This window comes from Chlorocebus sabaeus, chromosome 22 (assembly GCF_047675955.1).
Source record: "Chlorocebus sabaeus isolate Y175 chromosome 22, mChlSab1.0.hap1, whole genome shotgun sequence".
Classification (NCBI taxonomy): Eukaryota; Metazoa; Chordata; class Mammalia; order Primates; family Cercopithecidae; genus Chlorocebus; species Chlorocebus sabaeus.
The window spans coordinates 85235059-85253073 of NC_132925.1; the positions used below are offsets into that span (position 1 = coordinate 85235059).

The 18015-nt window shown below is 40.7% G+C and overlaps 1 protein-coding gene across 4 annotated transcripts in view; it reads right to left on the minus strand.

Moving 5' to 3' along the window:
• CACNA2D3 (calcium voltage-gated channel auxiliary subunit alpha2delta 3) overlaps positions 1–18015 on the minus strand; it is a 948786-nt gene that overhangs the window by 556471 nt on the left and 374300 nt on the right. For all 4 annotated transcript variants that reach the window (XM_073010036.1, XM_073010035.1, XM_073010037.1 and 1 more), the window contains one exon: positions 11007–11169. In XM_073010036.1, coding sequence (XP_072866137.1) covers positions 11007–11169 — 163 coding nt within the window. The remainder of the gene's footprint in view (positions 1–11006; positions 11170–18015) is intronic.

Sequence of the window (18015 nt, forward strand, 5' to 3'; positions counted from 1 at the left end):
GTCAAATGTCCTCTACCCATGGCCACCTCCACCTTCCCAGTTCAGCCCAGGCTGAGCTGCTGTGGGATACACTCTTACTGTACCACAACCCTTTCCTCCATAGCATTTCCTCCGGGTACATCATATGCCCAGCTGTGTGCTGACTTCCCACCAGCCTTCCCACTGACCAATAAGCTCCAACAGAGCATGGGTAGAGTCTGCTCATCTCTCACCATACCTGCTCACACCCATGCAGCGTCTGGCATGCTAGAGGTGCTCCATGACTATTTATTAAATCAATAGAAGGTGGCAAGGACCCACAGAACCCAGTTTTGCAAATGCCATTCCAGTTGCTACAGTGGAGGAATTCACTTCTCCTAAACACGCTGCAGTGAACTTTCTGGCAAGGAGAAGAGCCTTTTTGCATTCTGAATCATCATCACCTCCTTACTCACTTCTCTTAGACATATTTTGGTATGGCAAGTTTGCAGGATTAAATGTGGAACTGTCTCATTCCCAACAGAAATATCCCCTATGTGTGAGCAGTTGGTATCCATTGGCATTCTGATGCAGAATTTGCCTCCCATTTTTAAAACGACTCTTTGCTGCAACATTATTTTCATAAACGGAAGAAATTGGAAGTGTTTATGTAAAATAAGACTAGTTTTCATTTATGATGGATTTTCATATGCTTAGATGAAAATAGCACAATTTGACAAAAACAGGGCCTTCTACTTGCCGCACATATAAAGTGTGCATATAAACAGGCATGATGGCCGGGTGTGGTGGCTCACACCTGTAATCTCAGCACTTTGGGGGGCCAAGGCGGGTGGATCACTTAAGGTCAGGAGTTCGAGACCAGCCTGGCCAACATGGTGTCTCTACTAAAAATACAAAATTTAGCTGGGCGTGGTGATGCACACCTGTAAACCCAGCTACTTTGGAGGCTGAGGCAGTAGAATCGCTTGAACCTGGGAGGCAGAGGTTGCAATGACCTGAGATTGCACCACTGCACTCCAGCATAGGTGACAGAGCGAGACTCCATCTCAAAACAAACAAACAAACAAAAAACAAAACAAAACAAAAAACAGGCATGACATAGCTAGCTGAAAACTCAGCCATCAGGATGGTGGAGATGCACAGTATAGAGAGGCACAGTGGAGCCTGAGTGGTTCTAAAGCCAAAGCATTCGGCTTGCATGCTGATTGCCCACTTTGCTAGCCAAGTGATTCTGAGCAAGTCCCTAAGCCTCAGTTTTCTCACCTCTAAAGTGGGAATTAATAACGGTTCCTGCTTCAATGAGTTGTGGGTAGGATTGCATTGTATGAGATCACATTGTGCCTGGAACATAGTAAGCACCATAAAAATGTTACCTGAAGGAAAAGAAACTGATGGAGGCATCAGTTGACTAACACACAGGTGAGTGTCTCTAAGGTCAATGAGTAGATAGTGTGTTCTGGACAGAAGTTTCCGTCAGCTTGGATTTGGGAAGAATAAAAGAGTGTAAAAAATGAAAAGATTGTCTTTATGTCCATGGAAGCTATTGCTTCTAAACAGCTGAGGGCCCCCAAGTCCTTCTAAGAGTCCCCAACAAAAGGAAAGCACAGCATTACTTGAAGTCTGATATGGTTTGGCTGTGTCCCCACCCAAATCTCATCTTGAATTCCCACATGTTGTGGGAGGGACCTGGAGGGAGGTAACTGAATCATGGGGCAGGTTTTTCCCTTTCTGTACTCGTGATAGTGAATAACTCTCATGAGATCTGACAGTTGTATAAGGAGGAGTTTCCCTGCACAAGCTCTCTCTTTGCCTGCTGGCATCCATGTAAGATGACTTGCTCCTCCTTGCCTTCCACCATGATTGTGAGGCCTCCCTAGCCATGGGGAACTATAAGTCCATTAAATCTCTTTTTCTTCCCAGTCTCAGGTATGTCTTTATCAGCAGTGTGAAAATGGACTAATATAAAGCCCTACAGCCTTTCATTGACACAGACACCAAGCTTCCTGGGAGCAAAGTCACCCAAGAAGTAGGACATGGACACACAGAGGTTCACCACATCTGTGCATGATGAGCAGGTGGGTGGAGAGCAGGTGCAGGTATCAAAGACTGAGCCACCCGCCAGGGTGCTTGTCGGCCTCTGACCCCGCAACTCTACCTCCACATTGTCCTCTCTTCACTGAATTTCTTGATGTACAACTGCCATGAATAAAAAGATTTTCAAGGTGCAGGAGAAAAAGGAAGGCTACCTAGCTCAGGATCAGAGATATTCCCAGGCATAAGCCATGCCACTGTGAGGGACCCAGTGTCGCTATCATCATTCTTATAACAATACTAACAATTGAGGCTCTCAGTAAACCTTTGTTACATAGTAGTCTGAAATGCTCAGCATCTATTGTTTCATTTTATATTCACAAAGCCCCCACGAGACAGGTGCTATCATTATCTTTGCAAAGATAAGCAAGAAGCATGGTCTGAGCCTTTTGTGGGAGTCAGATCAGCATGGAGGCAGCAAGGATATTCACACTCATACCACACACCCTGAGAAGCCCGATGGCTGGCCAGGGCACCTGGCTAGCATTCCTGAGGAGGCCTGGGAGCCACCCGAGACCATTTACTGGTCTCTACTGTGCTTCTTAAATCCTGGAAGTCTAGCCTGCATTTCCCTCAGCAAGGCAATGCCTTTCTCAAACAGGAGGACCTGTGGCATATATAACTAACTGAGTCAGCCCAGGGACAGTGGCTCTTAATCTCTTTCACCCACTGGAACACACTTGACTGCCACCACAGGCTGCAACACTTGCTGCTGCAATTTTCAAGGTGCTGAAGGTGGCTCCACCCTTCTCCTTCCCAGACAAAACACAGAAAGCAAGTGCTTGATCGTGAAGTTATCATAGAAATGACCTTGAAACCTCTCTAAGCCATTTTTTTAAAAATAAATCACCTACAAACTCCAGCTCCCTACTACTACTGTGACCTTTCACAAATGTCGGGGCACCAGGGTGAAATAAAACACTATTAGTAATCATTCCTGCTCTCCCATTGTCCTTTACTGCTCCTGGCACCACCTTTCAGAATTTATCTAGCCTAGGTGCAGCTCCTATCCAACTGCAAGACTCCATCTGGATTCCCATTCCTTTGAAAAAAGAGATAAAAAATACAAACACATTAGAAGATCCTGAAAGTAATTACTTCATCAGGTATACATCTAAAATTACTGTCTTCAGAAACGAACAAAAATCAAAATTTAAATACAAGAAGAGCTGACAGAACCAACACGCAGCTAAAACAACCATTTGTGATGGCCTGTAATAAGAGGATTCAGCTCAATTCAACGACATCCTTGGAAGCACTTTTCTATTCCAGGTTCTCTGCTATGGTCCCAAGGGAATGAAAAAAACACAGCCCCTGCCCCCAAGTTCAAGGCAGGAGAGTGCAGTGAAAAAGAAACTGCTGAACAATGTGATGAATAATCTAACAGAAGGAGAGACAACACCCTCACAGGGGGGCATAAATGAGGGGGCAGAGGATGGTTCTGGAGAGGAGGTCTAGGGCCAGAGGGAAAGGCACAGTAGCTGTGGAGCTGGGCTCTCGGGAAAGGACAGATCTTTCCAGAATGGAGAAAGGACAGTACCCTCAGCAGGAGGTCAGAGCCTAAGCAAAGGTCTTCAGAGTCTGGAGTCCTGGGGTCTAGCATGACCAGGAAGAGGGGGAACAGGGTAGCCAGGACAAGAGAGCAGTAAACCAGAGCTGGTTTGCAAGCGTGTTTGCACTTCATTCTACAAACAGGGCTGAAGGGAAGGGGTCTGGGCTTGGGGATGAGCATCCCCTGCATGTTTTTGGCAGGGCAGTGAGGGTAATCCATCTGGTTTGCTGGGAGCTGAGTCTGTGTGAGGAATCAATATGTATCAAATGCCTCCGTGTGCCAGGTGTTCTGCTGGATGCTGCACCTTCACTTTCTTTAATGCTCAAAATGACAATTTACTTCTTACAGACGAAGAAACAGAGGCCCCAAGTGTGAAATGCTCTTTCTAGTCCACCACGTTGATACTCATAGCATTGGATGCAAGTGCAGGCCTGTCACTCTCCAAAGACTCCCTGATAGATCTTGGAAGTGCTCCATGGTAGACAAGAACAGAGATGATGGGGATGGCACAGGACAGTGGCCCAGGTGAAAAGGGGACCAGGAGACAGGAACAGTGTTTCAGAGAGCCTTAGGCAGGAAGCACAAACTCTTTTCTCACTTGGATTTTGGGAAAGAATCACCTGTACCTAAAGTGATGCCTTTGAGCTTTGCCCCAGGTAACTTCCCAGGACCTGACTCTAGAATAGAGGCTGTGGAAGAATTGCCTTGGAGAATAGTGGTCTCCACTGCTGCCTATAACACATGGGGTCACTGTCAATGAGATAATGCACTGAAGGTCCTCACTACAGAGCATGGTTGTTGGTAAGTAATCCACTCATCTAACCATCCATCCATCCATCTATCTACTCACCCATCCACCCCTCATCCATTCATCCATCCATTCATCCATCCATCCATCCATCCATCCATCTACCTATTCATGTATCCACCCATCTATTCATCCATCCATCCATTTATCCATCCATCCATCCACCTACTCATTCATCAAGCGCAACTTCCAGGCTAAACATAAGCCTAAGTGTAGGACTGAGGGGCCACAAAGGGCCACATTACACCTTCCTTCTACTAACATAACTTCTGAGAAAATACAGACACAAACCTATGCATACACACATATACATCTCTGCAGACCTATGTTTATGTGCATGTGTGCCACATACACATGCAGAAGTATGGAGGTATTGCCAATAGAATTTGAACTCAGCCACTTAACTTGTGAATTTTAAGTCAGGGATAGTTATTTTGCAATATAAAAATATAATTTCCAAACTAGAAGAGAAAAACTATGAGTAGTTTGGGATGACAGCTGTGGAGTTACTTCAGTGGCACTATCCTGTATGTTTCTTACCAAATGCCTTAGTCCCATTATGATCATATGCTGTAACAGGGGTTCCTGGAATCCAAACTACATCTTGGGAAAGTTTCCGGGGCCTTGCTGAGGACTGTAGGTACCAACAAACCATGCAGGAAGAGGTTCTTGAGTGTTATTTCTCCAGGTCCGGAGCAATGTGCTCTGGCGTAATTCCTCTGATCTTGACTCCCAATACCAAGTTATGGCCACATCACCATCACATTCCATTAGGGCTGGGAGACAACGAGGAAGCAAGATTGGAGCCTAATCCAAATGCTTCAGTTCAGAATCCCAAGAAGAAAATCCATTTCGAGTTGGAATTTGTTTCTGACATCCTGGGGTCAGTCAGTCTTGTTCACTTATGTGCGTGTGCTCTCTCTCTCCCTCACACACACACACACACACACACACACACACACACACACGAAGGGAAAAGAAACAAAGGGAAAGGAAAAAGTTTTAAACAGCTTTTTATAAGGTTTGTGAGCCTTCTTGCACATCAAATAGCTCTTGGAAAACAACATTTTAATGATTTCCGTGTAAACGAATCAGAAACATATGGACTAAATTTCCCTTAAAGTATACACATGTAATTAAGGGGAAAAGTGCTTGGCAAAATGCATTTTGTGTTTTATCAAGCTCAACATTTGAAAAATAGGTTGAGACATCTGACAAATCCAAATTCAGCAACCCTGCCCATCCCTCCAGCAGCCTGTATACTCTGCTCCTAAGCAGGGGACCCAATCCCATCTCATCAGACTTTTGCTCTTTTCTTGGGCTTTTTAGAAGAACCTACTGGATTGTAACAGACAGATTGATTACTCATGCTCTGCAGTGGTGGTTACAGGTCTTCCCTTTCCTGGAGCTCTTTACATTTTCAGGGGCTGGACCTTAAGCACATTGTAGCTTTGCAGCCCAGTTTTCCCAGCCTGACTGGGTGCCCTGCTGGGGTAGTCTAAAGGATGAAGGAGTGGTCTAGCCTGTGTCCTGTAATTCACATCTACTCTTCACCTCTGCCACTTCAGCCTACTTCTCCCGGATGTCCTCCGTTACTGGGGGAAGAAGAGGAATTGAGATTGGGTTACTTCCTATGTCTTATAAAGTGAAAAGCGTGTTTCAATTGTAATCTATATTCATTACCTTACCTTGCAACAAGCATTTAGGGAGCATCTACCACGTGCTGGGTATCATGCTGGTGTTCCCGCCTTCATGGGGCTGATATGCTCACTGGAGCTTGCTCTCTAGGGCCCCAGGCCCAAGGACTCTCACATTAGCCATCCAGTCTTGGCCCGTGTGCCATTCTTCTCTGGATTTTCTCCAAACCAGGCCCTGGATGCCTCCTCCCTCTCCCTCTTCTTCAGTGTGACTGGGAAACAGTATTCTTCAGTGGCTCTCTTCCTGGCAAAGCTGTCAGCCATATTTTACCTGTCACTGTCATGTTCATGACCACCTGATGGCTTTCACAGCCTCTCACCACCTGGCCAGCCCTCCCAGGCTCCATAACTGCCTTTCTGACTTCCACAAAGGAGCAGCTGTTCCCACTGCTGCTGCCACTTCAGCTGGGATCTGCCCAACTTGCCCCACTCCACAGCCCACTTGGACAACAAGTTCCCTCAGTCTTGGAGTTACAGTACCTACTCACTTACTAATGGCCCCCCTTCTAATGCCATTACCTGGGTGATTGGGTTTTAACATGCAAATTTTGGAAGGACACAAACATTCAGATCACAGCACTTGAGTCCTGGATGGACACCATGTGCCATGCACCCCTCTAAGTGTTTAATCCTCAGCACTATCTCCGAGGCAACTCACTATGATTGTCATCTCCAGCTTATGGATGAGGAAAATGAGGCACAGGTATTGTATGCAGTCACAGATGTGAGAGTGGGGCAACCCTGGGGGCAGTGGGTCCTTGTCAGGTTGGATCTGGGTGTGACTCTGGCTCCAGTCTCCCTCCATTCCCAGACGTTTCCAGGCCTTATTCTCTAGCTTTCCTGAAGAGTCTGTGGGCCACCCAGTCTCCTCTCAAAAAGTTTCTTTGCTATTTACACCAGCCAGGTTCTGTTTCTGTTGCTTATAAGAACCACGAAAACACCACAGTCCTGGATGACGTCTCCTAGCTCAGGAGGCACAGGCGCCAGCGGTCTCCACGCCAACCAACATCTGGGAAAAACTCATCTGTAAAGAGCGAGGGCAGGGATAAAGGGGGCCCAAGGCTGCATGTGCAGGGTCCTCTGCCCTCAGAGAACCTGAAGTAGAGAAGGAAAGACTGCATGTTCTGCGTTCACAGAACAGTGCCATGCTAGAGCAGAGGAATAAACAAAAGTCACTTCCATCACACAGGACAAAAGGAATTAAGGAGGTTATATTTGAGCTGGTTTCTAAGAATGGGCATTAGGACAAGCAGGAAAGGAGGGACAGGGATAATAGGAATAAAAACAGTGAAATAAAATACAATGGAAGAAAGAGGAAGGTGTGTTCAGTGAACAAAAGCGGGGTCTCACCTGGGTGGACAGAGGTGGAAAGTGGAAATGAAGGAATAGGTTGAGAACACAGCATTTTCTTTCACACACATTCACATATTTACAAACACACATGCACAGACCTGCCCATATAGAGAAACATGCACATACATATAAGGTGTATGTGTATATGTACTTGTATGTGCGTGTGTGTGTGTGTGTGTGTGTATAATGTGTGTGTGTATATATATATAAAATTTACAGCACTTCGGTCGAGAAAGTCCTTAAAAGAGTTCAGCTTTATCTGAATTCTCTGCCAGATCATCAGCAGTTCTCACAAAAGCATCCTGCCTCTTGCTTTACTCATAGAGGATATAGAGTCATTTACGGCTCTAAAGGTACCAGCCATTCATCTTCAAAGTCTCTGAAATAGTAAGACTCACAGGCTGGGGATGCCAGAGCAGCCACTCAGCAAACATCTGCTGAAGCAGTTTCATAAAAAAGTTGCTGCATCAGGCACCCTGAGGGCCCTGAGATGCATTTCTAAAGACTCTATGAATATGCCTCTTTGAGTTCCCATGGGCACAGCTTGCCCACAACACCAACTTTGAAGCTGCAGTCTCTTTCAGTGCTCAAGAGAAAGGCACCTCAGCCAAAGAGGAAAGCACGAACCTGGCTGAGCTGCCTAGTTGCCAGGCCCACCCACGGAGGCAGAAAGCAGAGTGTAGAAAACAGAGTTTACCAGCTAGCTTCATCTAGGACTAAAAATGATACCCCAGAACATAGATCACAGAAGCTTCTAGGCAAGTATCAAACCACCTTGTATATGCCCACAGAAGTCCAAGCAGCAAGGAGAGAATGACCTTGTATTGGTTTTCTTTGTTGGGGGTAAGATTTCCAACCCAAAAACAGCACAGCCAGTGACCAATCTCCGAGCATTTGTTTTGAGTACATGTCATCAATAACTAGATCTGAGCTGGAGGGCCTTCTAAACATAAAATATATTTCTGCAGCTTGAAAAGAAAGAAAAGGCTGTTAGGAGCTGGTTTGAATTAGGTAGAGTGGAGACAGGAATTTGCCTGAAATCCCTGCCTCTCCTCTGCCCTTGGGCAGTGATTCACTGCCTTGCTGAGACAAGAGAGAACACCTGGTTGACCCTGGTCCATGCCCTGCAGCCTGGCTGGGTGGCAATGGACTGGGCAGAGGTGACGGGCAGATCCCAGGAGGGCTGCTGAGGATGACTTTGAATATCATTATCTATCTCCCATGGCTCAAAAAATCTGACTATCTCTGAAGATTCTGTCTAGGGATCATTACAAGCATGATTCTATAGCCTGTGTGATCAGCGGTGGTGCGGGTCCCTTACATGTTACTATCATTAAAGGCACAATTATGCCTTGAAAGCTAGAGGTGCAATTCAATCTCTATAATGGTGTTAATGGCTCAAGCAACCTTGAAGCAGTCATCATATTTTAAAAGATCATTCTGAATTGTTTTATGTCTGAAATTGCTCTGTAAAATCATGTTAATTTTTCATCTTCAGTTGGGAATATATTTAATGCCAAGAAGATGGCTTTCTTCTGGCCACATTGCACAAAAAGGGACAGTTTCATTTAGGATTTCATCTGCTGACAGGATCATTCTGGAGAACTAAACTCCACTGAACGAAGCTGAGCTCAGCCCTCTACGTCTTGGTTCCATTTGTTTCTAAGGAAGAGTCCAAAGTAAAGAGTAGGGTAGAGGATATGGCCCAGTCCAGAGCCCTCTGGGATTTGTTTAGATTGGCATCACTTTCTCTAAGAGGAAAAAAGACAAAAAGATGAACTGTGTTCCTGCCCATGTGAACAAGTAGACAGGTCCCATCCTTGGCACTCCCACTGCCCCCTAGCTGTCCACACTATGGCCAATATGTGATACACTGTGTTCTAATTATCTCATTATTTGTCTGTTCCCCAAATGAACTGTGAACCCCTTGAGGGAGGGGCTGCATCTGATTCACCTCAGTATCCCCAATAACTATCAGAACAGTTAATGAATGGAGTACTGCCTCCACTGACTCTTAAGGATGAATAACAGGTAAACCAGGGAAAGGAGACATTAGGTATCCAACCACAAAGAACACAAATAGGAAAAATGTTTCAGAGACAGTTAGTTGGAATCTCTTTAATCACTGACCAAGCTCCTTAAATAGTGACTTAGAACATTTCAGAAGTGCAATCGGTATTCATGTTATTTTCCAATAAAAACAACGACAGCTAAAATGCACTGTGCACTTTCTGTATGGTACTGCTGTCTTAAGGGCTACACATCCATCATTTCATATCTTCTCACAAACCCTCTGAGGCAGTATCATTACCCCTATTTCACAAATAGGGAAACTGAGGTTCAGAAAGGCAAAGTTGCTTGCTTAAGATCACACAGCCTACAAGAGGAAGAACAGGACTTAAAACCCATAGTCCTTGCTCTTGACTACTGAGCTCTTGTGTATGATCTGGAAACTGGATGTTGTGATAGAAACTGGCCCCTGATATCTTTGAAACCTTGATGGAAAACAATGTGGCACATTTTTTACTTTGAAGATCCCATGACTTTCTGGCTTATTTTTCTAGGAGGATAGTTCTTTGTTTAGAAGGTTTTTAGGTATGACCAAGCAGAGCAAACTACTACTCAATAACAATAGGATAAAGATGCTGAAAACAACTTAAACCCTTTATAAACGTCATCCCATTCAGCCCTCACAACCACCCCCATGAGGTAGATACGATTATTATTCACATTGTAAGATGAGAAAATTCAGACCTAAAAAGGTGGGGTGATATGCCCAAGGTCACAGCCAGAAAGTAGAACACACAGTCTGACCAAAGTCCATCCGATGTCAGAGCCCAGTCCTTGGCCACTATAATCCCAACTGGAATCAGTAGATGGGAACTTTGGGAAAAATAAACTCTAGAGTTTATGTGAAGACTGGATTTGAGGCACACAAACCTGGAAATAAGGAATTCTGTTAAGGTCCATGTTGCTTTATACTCTGAGAAAAGACCGCAGCTGTTTCCATTGCACCCCTAGGAGCTCTCCAGTCCTTAAATGCCATTCCACAAATTGGAAGAAGAAAACAAAGGCACCACATCAGGAGTCAGCAGACTACAGCCTGCAGGTTACATCCAGCCATCTATTTTTGTAGATAAATTTTACTGGAACACAGTCATGCCCACAATTTACATTTGGCTGCTTTTGTGCCTGAACAGCAGAGCTGAGGAGTTGCAACACTGACTCTATGACTGGTAAAGCCTAAGATATTTACTATCTGGTCCTTAATAGAAACTGCCAACCCCTGGACTACATGTTAGAGAGCCTGATGTAAACAACCAGCCAGAGAAACAGCAAGCCCAGAAGCTCCAGGCAGAACAGGTACATGCTTCACCTCTCCAGCTGATACCTGACACACTCAGCTTATAACTGTGCTTTTCAAAAAAATGAAACAAAACAAAACTATATCCCAAACCAGTCAGCCCCTGCTTCTCAACCCCCTGACTCTTCACCTTCTAAAAGAAGCAGCGGCTGGGGGTCTTACCTTTGTTGTACATGTTCGTTGGTACTTGGACGTCACTTAGACTGATGTTCACAGGCAAATTATTAAAATGGTCATTTGGGGCTAAGATGAATTCTTTTCCCAGCTCCAAAAAATTCCCGTCTTTGTCCCTTTCATTTATCAGCACAGCATTGAAGTATTCATACTGAAAGACAAAGTCAACAAACATTACATGTGGCTTAGGGAAGAGGGCTGTGAACTCACTTAGACCTGGGCACAGGCCATGTGCCATCCCCTACACTGTGGACCCTGACCTGCTCACATAATCTTTTTATGTCTTATGTACTGTCCACGGCTGCTTTTGCATAGGTGAGATAGCATTATATACATATTTTCCAATGTCACTAAATATTCCTAGAAAACATAAATGTTAACGGGCAACACAGTACTTCCTTATGTGCATCTAGAGAAAACTGCCCTAAAAACATTTTAATTCTTTAAATTTTGAAGAGAGACCCTGCCTTTATGCAGCCTATATCAAGTTGAAGGAGGCTGAAAATCAACAACAACAAAAAAATAACCGGTAAATATATGTCAGATCATCATCCTTGCTGTGGAAAAATAATACAGCAGGGTAAGGGGATTAGCAACTTCAGAAGGACTGTGTGTTTATACATGGCATTTGAGAAGGTCTCACTGCAATGGCAACACTCACATAGAGATTAAACAAGGGGAGAAATCCAGTGGTGTGAGCATCAGGGAAGCATCCAAGAAAGAAGAGCAAGGGGAAAGCCCTCAAATGGGAGTGTGCTGGCATGATTTACAAATGGCTATATCATCACCATCTCACATATACAGAAGGCTGACTTCGTGTCAGAAATTACTCTAAGTGCTTTTCATGTGTTAACTCATTTGATTCACCTACCAATGTTATGAGGTGGATTTTATGAGTATTCCTACTTCACAAATGAGGACACTTAGGAATAGAGAATTTATGCATCCTGCAAAAAAATTATACAGCTGATAAGGAGAGCCAGAATTCAAATACAGGCAATCTATCTTGAGTCTGTGCTTAAATCTACTTCACGAGATGGCCAATGGCAGGTGTGAGTGGAATTAACAGAGCAGAACCTTAAAATAACTACAATTAATATGCTCCAGAGGCTAATGGAAAAAGTGGATAACATGCAAGAACAGATGGGTAATATAAGCAGGGAGGTGGATATTCTATGAAAGAATCAATGTGAAACACTAGAAATCAAAAACATTATAACAGAAATGAAGAATACCTTTGCTGGTTCATTAGTAGACTGGACACAGTGAAGGAAATAATCACAGAGGATGAAGATGTGTCAAAAGAAACTCCCCAAAAAGAAATGCAAAAAGAAGAGAAAATAAAAAGGGAACATAATATCCAAGAATTGTGAGACAATCACAAAAGGTGTAACATATGTGTAATGGGATACCAGACTGAGAAGAATGGAAACTGAAATATTTGAAATAACAATGGCTGAGTATTTTCCAAAATTAATGACAAAAATCAAGCTACAGATCAAGGAAGTTCAGAGAATACTGAACGCAATTAATATTACAAAGATTTACATCTACACATATCATATTCAAACTGTATAAAATCAAAGAAAAAGAGAAAATCTTGAAAGAAGCCAGAAAGAGGGTGGGATAGTCTTACCTGTAGGGGAACAGGGATAATGATTACATCAGACTTCTCTTCAGAAGCCATGCAGGCAAGAAGAGAATGGAGTGAAACACTTAAAAAGTGTTCAAAGAAAGAACCACCGATCTAGAATTCTGTATCCCATGAAATTACCCTTCACAAGTAAAGGAGAAATAAAGACCTTCTCAGTCAAACAAAAATGAAGGAATCTGTTGCCAGTTTAGAAATTGTCATCTGCAATAAGAAAGGAAGTGTTTGGCCAGGCACAGTGGCTCACACTTGTAATCCCAGAACTTTGGGAAACCAAGGCAGGAGGATTGCTTGAGCCCAGGAGTTCAAAACCAGCCTGGGCAACATGGTAAAATTCTGTCTCTACAAAAAAAAAAAAAAAAATTAGTTGGGCAAATTAGTCGGGCGTGGTGGCACTCGCCTGTAGTCCCAGCTACTTAGCAGGCTGAACCAGGAGGATCACTAGAGCCTGAGTCATGATTGTTGTGCCAATGCCCTCTAGCCTAGGTGACAGAGTGAGACGTGTCTTATATATATTAAAAAAAAAAGTATTAGAGCAGGAATAAATGAAGGTAGATATTTTGTTATTCTTAACTAATCTAACATATAACAGCTTGTTCAATACATTACTGTCTATGGACAAGTGAAATGAATAATAGCAGTGTTATAAGAAACTGGAGGGAGGAATATGGGATACTCTGTACTATGATTTGAATGTGTTCCCTCCAAAATTCAGGTGTTCCAATGTGACCATAGTAAGTGGTGTGGTCATTAAGAGATGAATAGGCCATGAGGGCTCCTCCCTCATGAATAGGATTAGATGTCCTTATAAAAGGGATTGAGACAGAAGGTCTGTCCCTTTTGCCATTCTATCTTCTACCAAGTGAGGAAACAACACTCTTCCCTTAAAGAGGATGCAGTATCAGTGCACCATATTGGAAGCAGAGCAGCCCACACCAGACACCAAACACGCCAGCACCTTGATCTTGGGCTTTCCAGCCTCCAGAATTGTGAGAAAATAAATTTCTTTTCTTTATAAATTAAGAAGAATTTATAAAGTCTCAGGTATTCTGTTGTAGCAGCACAAATGGGCCAAGACACTCAGTTATAAGATACCCGCACTACACATGAAGTAGTGTACGGTTATTTGAAGTGAACTTAAATAAGTTGTAAATGCATACTGCAAACTTTAAGGCAACTACTGAAATAACTGTAAAAGGAAGCATAATTTATATTCTAAGAGAGGAGAGAAAATTAAGTCACATAATATGTTCAATTAAAACTAGAGAAGGCAGAAAAAGAGTAGAAGAAAGAAAAGTAAGAGAGGAGGGAGGGAGGGAGGGAGGGAGGGAGGAAGGAAGGAAGGAAGGAAGGAAGGAAGGAAGGAAGGAAGGAAGGAAGGAAGGAAGGAAAGAAGGAAAGAAAGGGGAGACAGCGCGCCGGTGAGCGACCTGGGGTAGTGAATAGAAAACTGTTACAAATATGGTACATATAAATCCAACTACATCAATAATCACCTTGAATGTGCATGGTATAAATACGTCAATCAAAAGACATAGGCTGTCAGAGTAGATTAAAATACAAGACCTAACTATATTTTGTCCATAAGAAGCCCACTTTAAACATAAAGACACAGACATATTAAAAGTAAAGAGAAGAAGAAAGATATACCATGCTAACATTAATCAAAAGAAAGTGAGGGTAGTTGGTTTAATTTCAGACAAAAAAGACTTCAGAGCAGGGAAAATTATCAAGGAATAAGATGGGCAGGCATTACTTAATGATAAAGAGGTCAATTCTCTAAGAAGACAAAGCAATCCTTAATGTAGTATGCATCTAACAGCAGAGTGTTAAAATACATGAAACAAAGACTGATATAACTGCAAGGAGAAACAGATGAACTAGCTATCATAGTTAAAGACTTACATGCCCCTGTATCAGTAATTGACAGACTCAGGAGACAAAACATTGGTAAGAATATAGTTGAAAAGAACAACACCATCAATTAGATCTAATTTACATTTACAGAATACTTCATCCAACAAGAGCAGAATACACATTCTTCTTAAGCATGTAAAGATGCTTGCTTGGAACATTCAAGATAGACCACATTAGGGGCCCTAAAACACATCTTCACAAACTTAAAAGAACGGAAATCATACAGTGTCTGCTCTCAGACTACAATGAAATTAAACTAGAAATCAATAACAAAAAAAGATAGCTGAAAAAAAAATCCCAAAATATTTGGAGATTAGACAACATACTTTCAAAAGAATTCTCAAGATATTTTTCTAAAATTTAAATTAAAATACAGCCTATCAAAAGGTGTGGGATGTAGCAAAAGCAAAGCTTACAGGTAAATTTATAGCACTGAACACATGTATCAGAAGAGAAAAGAAGATCTAGAAGCAATCATCTAAGCTTTTACTTTAGGAAACTAGAAAAAGAAGAGCATATCAAATCTAAAGTAAGCAGAAAAAAATGTATATTTTTTATTTTGCAAAGCAGAAACCAATGAAATTAAAAACAGAAAATCAGTAGAATCAATGAAACCAAAAGTTTATTCTTTTTAAAGATTATTATAGCATAACGATCCAAATAAAAATTAACAAAGGGAAGGGGTACACAAGGCAAAGTCCTAAGGAATTCAGGTGCAAGCTTCCAAGAGTTCTGCCCCAGCGCAATCACACAGATTATACTTAATTCTTCTAGTAATGAGTTGTAATAAAATATTGGAAGTGGTGTCTAACAGAGACTCAGCACTCAGGATTTTACTGGGGGTTGGTCCTGTAGCAATACTACTTTCAAACTTAACCTAGTTAACAATTATAGAATTCCATACCTAACAACTGCAGAGCACACATTCTTTTCTAGATCATATATTGGGCCACCAAATAAGTCTCAATGACTTTAAAATGACTGAAATCCACATATTACATTCTCTGATAATAATGGGCTAAATTTAGAACTCAATGTATGATATTGATATGAAAAATATCACTGATATCTAGATTTTAATAAAAGATGATACCTGGAAATGGTCTAAAGATGTGGATATTAAACAAAATGCTTATTAATAATACATATGTCAAGGAAAAAATGACATGGGAAATTGGAAAATGTTTTGAAATTAATCATAATGAAAACAACATACAATATTTATGAGATGCAGCTAAAGCAGAGCTTAGAGAAAAAGTTACACATTTAAAAGCTTATAATATAAAAAGAAAAAAATTTCAAGATAGTCTACCTTAAGATTCTACCTTAACAAGGTATTAAAAAGATGAATAAATGAAACCCAATGTTAAAAGAAGGAATAAAGTAATAGAGGTAAGTACAGAAATTTAAAACAAAACAAATAACAGGAAAAAATAAATAATACCAAAATTTGGTTCTTTAAATAATTAACAAAATTATGAAATTCTAGTTAGACTGATTAAGAAAAAAAGAAAGAAAGCAGAAAATACCAGTATCTGGGATGAAAGAGGAAACATTACTCTAGATCTTGCAGACAATGAAAGGATAAAGGAATATTACAAACAACTTTATGCCAATAAGTTCAATAACGTAGGTTAAATGTCAAACTCCTTGGGAAACAGAAATTATTAAAACAGACACAAGAAGAAATACAAAATATAACTGGTCCTAGAAATATTTCACTATTAATAGCCATGATAAAACAAACAAATAACTCTAGGTTCACATGTCTTAACTGATGGATTCTATCAAATATATGAGAAAAAATAAAAACAATCTTTATATAGACTCTTTTGGAAAATTAGAGGAGAGAATACTTCCCATCTAATTTAATGAGGGTAGCCTAACCTTGACACCAAACCAAACAAGAACATTAAAAAAAAAGAAAAAGAAAAAGAAAAAAACTATATGCCAATATCCCTCATAAGCCTAGATACAAAAATCTTAACAAAATTTTAAATCAAATCCACCTATAAATAAAAGGATAATACATCATGACCAAATAGTATTAATCCCAGGAATTCCAGGTTGGTTTAATATTTGATTAATCAACATAATTCACCACATCAACAGAACAAAGAAGAAAAATCATATCATCAAATAGATAAGGAATAAGCATGTGATAAAATTCAATTTTTGTTAATCATAAAAACCCTCAGGAAATTTGAAATAAGGAAAAATATCTTCAACCTAATGAAAAGCATTTACAAAAAAACCTGTATCTGACATTATACTGATAATGAAGCACTGAATGTTTTCTTCCTAAGATCAGGAGCAAGGCAAGGTGGTCTTACCACTTCTATTCAATACTGTAATGGTGGTCCTGGCAAATACTGTAAGACAAATAAATAAATAAAAGCCATAGGTATTGAAAATGGAAAAAAACCTATCTTTACTTTTCCATATAGATTTTGTCTATATAGAAAATCCTAAGGAATTCACATAATATAACTTAAAAGTGAGTTAACAAGTTCACAGTATACAAAATAAATACACAAAATCCATTTTATTTCAACATACTAACATAAAACAGTTGGAAATTGAAGTTGAAAATAATAGCATTTATGAGAGCATAGAATAACATAGGTATAAATTAAACTACAATAGGTGTATATTAAACTATGCGCAATGCCTGTATACTACAAAGTACTAAAAACCACAAAATATTTCTGTATAAACTTAAAGAAGACTTATATAAATGGAGAGAAATAGCTTGCTCAAAAATTGGAGAATTCTATTTTATGATGCAAATTCTTCCCAAAGTGATCTATAAATTCAATGAAATCCCAATCAAAACATATATAAGACTTTTTAATAGAAATTGAAAAGCTGATTTTAAATTTTACATATAAATAAAACAAACCTCGATTTTCAAAAGAATTTTTAAAAAGAAGAAAAAAGCCCAAGGACTCACATTTTCTGATTTTAGGCCTTCCTCTAAATCAAATTAATCAAAGTAGTATGGTATTAGCATTAGAATACACAAACAGATCACTGAAACAAAAGAGAGTCCAGAAATAAAGCTGCACATATACAGTCAATTGACATCCAATAGGTGCTTAGGTAATTCAGTGGGGACAGTATTTTCAACAAACTGTGCTGAAACAAATGACTAAAAACTACATTCTCTAACTCACATCATACACATATGAATTTGAGATGGATGATAGACTTAAATGTAAAACCTAAATCTGTAATATTTCTAGAACAAAAGGAAAGTATATTTTTGTTTACTTTCCTGGAGTTTTGTTTACTTCCTGGAGTTTTGTTTGATTTCTTAGGCTACATAGAAGGTACTTAGCATTTTAAAAATGAATAATTTGGAATTTATGAAAACTCAAAACTTCTGGTCATCAAATTCACCAGTAATGAAACAAAAATGAAAGCCAC